The 4895-nt window shown below is 32.7% G+C and overlaps 1 protein-coding gene across 1 annotated transcript; it reads left to right on the forward strand.

Annotated features, from left to right (window-relative positions):
* The first annotated feature begins 3444 nt into the window (after positions 1-3444).
* Positions 3445-4422, forward strand: LOC137923423 (uncharacterized). Its single transcript, XM_068766674.1, has one exon. The coding sequence runs from the start codon at positions 3445-3447 to the stop codon at positions 4420-4422; it is 978 nt and encodes a 325-aa protein (XP_068622775.1).
* Positions 4423-4895: the final 473 nt, after the last annotated feature.

Consider the following 4895-nt stretch of genomic DNA (forward strand, 5'->3'; position numbering starts at 1 on the left):
CCGCATTAAATGAATATTCGTTTCTTTATTTTCATCAAAATATATTTAATCACACTTTAAAGATTTTTAGATTTAATAAATGAATTTAAAAAAAATTTATAAGTAATGCTATTGGACAGACGTCTATCCTGATATGCATTTAACGATTCATCTATTTAAAAAAAAATTAACAAAATATTCTTTCCCCTCATCACGTCACAAGTTTAGGTTGCAATCGTATCGATTATATATCGATTCTTTATAATATAGACCCAACAAAAATATACTATTGGTGTTAAAACGAATGATCGGGAAGGCCAATTAAGATCGGCTTAATTTTCATCGGCTTCGTCAAATTATGCGATCGAGAAAATTTGGTTCGCAATGAATTCATTGTATTGTTGAATGTTGGCTCACTCGGGCCTCATTAGCAAAGCAATAGAGAGGGCAGGTTCGGGATTTTCTTAAGAAATCGTATTGGGAGTGAGCAGGTCCGTATTCGAATCGAAATTTTATTTTAAAATGACAAACGAAGGGAGGCGATTTAGCACAATGAACAGCATACCAAGTTATAGTGGTAGCTGGCAGGCCACAAAGCACGCAGAACAGATGGCCGCTGGGGCCTTAAGGAGCAGGGGCTGGCAAAGGTAGAGTTGGACGTCCACTCATAAAGTGAACATACGAATTTGTTAAAGTTGTAAGAAGACGCTGGATGCAGGCTTTTAAGGAGTCCTATTGGAAATCTATAGAGGGAGACCTATGTCCAACAGTGGACGTTCTATGGATGAAATTATGATAATGATTGTTGACTATGTACCATATGACATTGTCCTGTTGAAACCGCACGTCAATGATAAACATTAAGACAGATTCTTTTATTTATTTATTTATTTATTTATTTATTAACACTATTATAAATCACCAGGACAGAAATAAATCACAACAAATAGGCAAAAAAATTCAATACAAAAGGCGGTTAGACTGCTAAAAACGATCTCTTATAGGCAATTATTAAAAACTGAAAAACTGTCAATGAGATAATAGATAAATTTTACTTAATGTTAATTATTAAGTACACTTTACATTAAAAGTTAATTATTTGAATCAATATAAAGATTTGTCTCTTACCGTGATTTATATCATATGATTAAAATCAAAAATGCATACGTAATGTTATAAAATGTGATGTTCCAATATTTTTGCATCATCGTAACAGAGTGATATCAAAATGGCGTATATTCATGACGAAATAATTCCACAACAGTCTGATATTGGGCGACGGATGTATCAGTGTCATTCGAATATTGGCAATAAAACAGCGCTGAGCTGAAAAATCGATGTCGACAGACACACCGACTTTCTGAGTACCACTACATCACTATAGCACGGAGTTGTACGGCATATTGTTTTTAAAAACAAGGATATCTAACTATATACAATGGTTATAAAGTTTGTATAAATGAACAACCAATAATTGTATTTTCATGTTTTGAATGTATATTTATTTATTATGTAAGTTTTAACTTTGAAAAACCTAGAGTGATCAACATTTTAAAATATTTTTTTAGATCGTGATTAATTACGTATCTATTCTTTAGTTTTTTAGCTGTCCGCCATCCTTTTAACGTAGCCTGGACTCTTTTGTGGGCGTTATTTTTAAAAAAATATTCTCGGTAATTTTTAAAATGCTAAAAATATATTCTGGTCGAAGTCACAAGAGCAATATTTTTTACGGCTGAAATTTCTTAAAATCCTTTCTTAATTGATACTTTCTTGATAAATAAAATATTTTTACGAAATGGCAAGTTTTTAAGCAATACAGTTCCAGAGATATCACGAGTTAGTGTATATTAAGAAAACTCTTATACTCACATATATAGATATATAGACAATAGATGCAGGCCGCTGGCTACCGTTCCTATTGGAAATTTATTAGGGCTTCGCCAATGTTCAACACAGACCGGGAGTTTTACTTTCAAAATGATGATATCATTTTAATAAAATATTTATGAAATCGAATTTGTTACTATTTAGCTAAATTCTTATAAAATTGATTAATTTTAATGGTATTTATATTTGATATTTTAACTTTCTTTTTTAAAAAATCTTTCTGATCGTTGTGTTTGAGTTTTTTTCTCTAGAAATGTTACTTCTATTTTTAGTAAAACCTATATTATTTTTAAATAACATTTATATTTTAAAAATGCATGGCTGAAAATTTTTTAGCGTATATATAGATTTACACGCAGTTATTAATGACATATTCATTTTTTTTTCATTTCCTGTCCATTCAAATCTCGATCTCATCGTGTGGTTATACAAACGAACAGATATAGGTATAACGGAACGGCATTGTTCGCGGCAGAGAGCTTGCTATAATCACCGACCGACTATTTCAGCCTAAGTGCAAGCTCGGAGTGAATTTATACCGCACGATTTCGATGTCATTGCTGCGACAAATCAGATGCCTTTTATAACGTATTACTTGGTAGTTCATAAATAATAAATATGCACAATATATTTATATACATTTATAGAAACAATCTCATGTTGTATTTTTACATGGTAATGTTACTAAGAAAACATACTGGCAAGTATGTAAAAACATAACAATTCTTTTTTAAAATTTATTGAATAAATTGGTTTTGTCGTCGTCGTTTCAGCCCAAAGAGGTTCAGTACAATGCATAGGCCTCCCCAAAAAATATCTATGGAAAGAAATACCACAATCGCTTCGCTTGGCAGGAGGGTTGACGATCAATGTGGTATTATGGTACGAAGAGAACTCTGCTGCACATCCTCTTGAATCTTGTTTGTGAACAACGGCAATCCCATAAAGTTTATGCATAAAGTGTGAACTATATTAGATTGTATCCCAGTAATTGAACTTACGAACTATGATCGCAAGTCTCAGTCCAATACATCTGGCCTACCACTGTTTTGGATGGTACTAACAATGAAATATTAAAGAGTAAAATTATTAAAAAAACAAATGTATGTACGTATTATTAACAAAATCTATTATAAATCATATAATATTTTCCTCGTCATGTAACTGTTTATTGGTCCTAACATTCACTTATATTCATAGCTAAACATAATGAATATAAATCAACATTTAGATTATAATATTTAGATAATTTTAAATTAAATAAACCGATGAAAATATTACATGTGTATTATACAAAACTATTAATAAAAATATAGTAAGTAATTTACCAGTACATGTATATTTATTTTACTATATTTTGGTTTAAAATATTATACCATTGCTTGTATAAAATAGACTGTGACAGGAACGTTATCGCTTACGATTCTAATCTCGTTGTATAAAAGACATCACGTGCCACCCCTGTTATAGTGAATGCACTCTCAATGAAATGCATCTCCTTCCCGTCGAGCGCTGATGATACTCAAATAATAAAGATAGGAACGAAATAAAAATTTTTTTTTTTTTTTACAGAAAATGAGTTCCATTCAAGAGGAAAAACCCGCGGAGAATTCGGCGAAAACTCATGTAAGAGAGTTGAGGAACACCGAACTAGTGTCACGACTTCTAGCAGCAACGCCACCATATCTTTACAGCGCTTTACCTCTTCAACCCCACGCATTCTTCTTCAGCGAAATGCTTAGGTCTTTTGTTAATGCCAGACATGGCTGTCGGCCACCGCAGTACCATCGACGCTTTAAACGCCGCTCACAAAAATACTTCGCTGAAAACGAAACCGAATGGCGACGTGATTGGGCTAAACAAGAGGAAGAGAAGAAGGAGCCTGAACACAGACCCGAAGTACCGCTAGAGCTGACTGTAGACAAGCAACCAAGACTACGTGGTGCATCTCCAATCACGCTTTCTCCAAAAACAGAGCAGGCGAAGTCCAGCGGCAGTCCCGGACCACCTGGAAGACAGTCCACGTTTGTTGACGTCGGAACTGAAGAACTGCCTAAACCATCACCATGCGTAAGGAATCAAGAATCGGTGCCTCCGCCAAATCTTATTTTACCTCCACCACCACCGATGTGGTATCCGCCACTATACAATCCGCAATTCGGAGTCGATCCTTTAAATTTCTTTATCGATCTCCGTGTCTCCGGTCACATTTACGACAGGAAAAGAGCAGCTGAAGGTATGGAGACAAGCATACCACAAGAAGTTCGTACTGATGATACCATTGCGGATAAACGACTTGGTAGAGACTTCGGACAAAGACCTCGTCATGTCTCTGCGTTTTCCGTTCCAATTCGTAATCAAAACGATTCAGCAAATAAATATTTTGATCAGAAATCAGTAGGTGGGACCAATGGCACTTCTCATATTATGAGAAATTTAAAGGTTCTATATGAAAGATTATACGATGTGCAAAGTCAAAAAGATCAGAAGTCAAATAGTAATGAAGAAACTAAAGATGAATCTTCAGATTTAGATGAAGATATAATTGAATAAATAAAACATATGTTATGCTTTACACTCGCAATAGAGTATCCATGTATCAGTAGTATTATATTTAGACTTTCACTATCTAGTCACTAAGATTTAGGTTAGATATAGGTTTGTATAGTAATTAAATTTCTCAAATCTTACATAGTAATAAAATGTATAAAAATAATAAAAAAAATTGTAGAAATCTTGTTATAATATGTTGTTAAAATTAATTATTTATATTCAAATTTAAAAATTACTAATCTAAAACTAAATAATTAAAGATATTATTTAAATTTATAATAGTGTAGATGGAAAAATAAATACACTAAATGAAAAGTGATTCGTTTTTTTTTTCTAGCCTGGTATATGACAGTAAAACTATACGTCAAAATGTAACCACAGCCTAAGTAGAAACTTAAACCGCTTCGTTTATTTACACTGTGTGCTAATCCTTTTTTATTTATTGAAGCTGGTGAAATAATATGAGTAAAAAA

This window comes from Battus philenor, unplaced genomic scaffold, assembly GCF_028537555.1.
Source record: "Battus philenor isolate CCGP_79_NKW_IND1 unplaced genomic scaffold, ilBatPhil1.0.hap1 SCAF_21, whole genome shotgun sequence".
NCBI lineage: Eukaryota > Metazoa > Arthropoda > Insecta > Lepidoptera > Papilionidae > Battus > Battus philenor.

Coding starts and splice junctions, on each gene's coding strand:
- LOC137923423 (XM_068766674.1), top strand. CDS start 3,445: ATGAGTTCCATTCAAGAGGAAAAACCCGCGGAGAATTCGGCGAAAACT.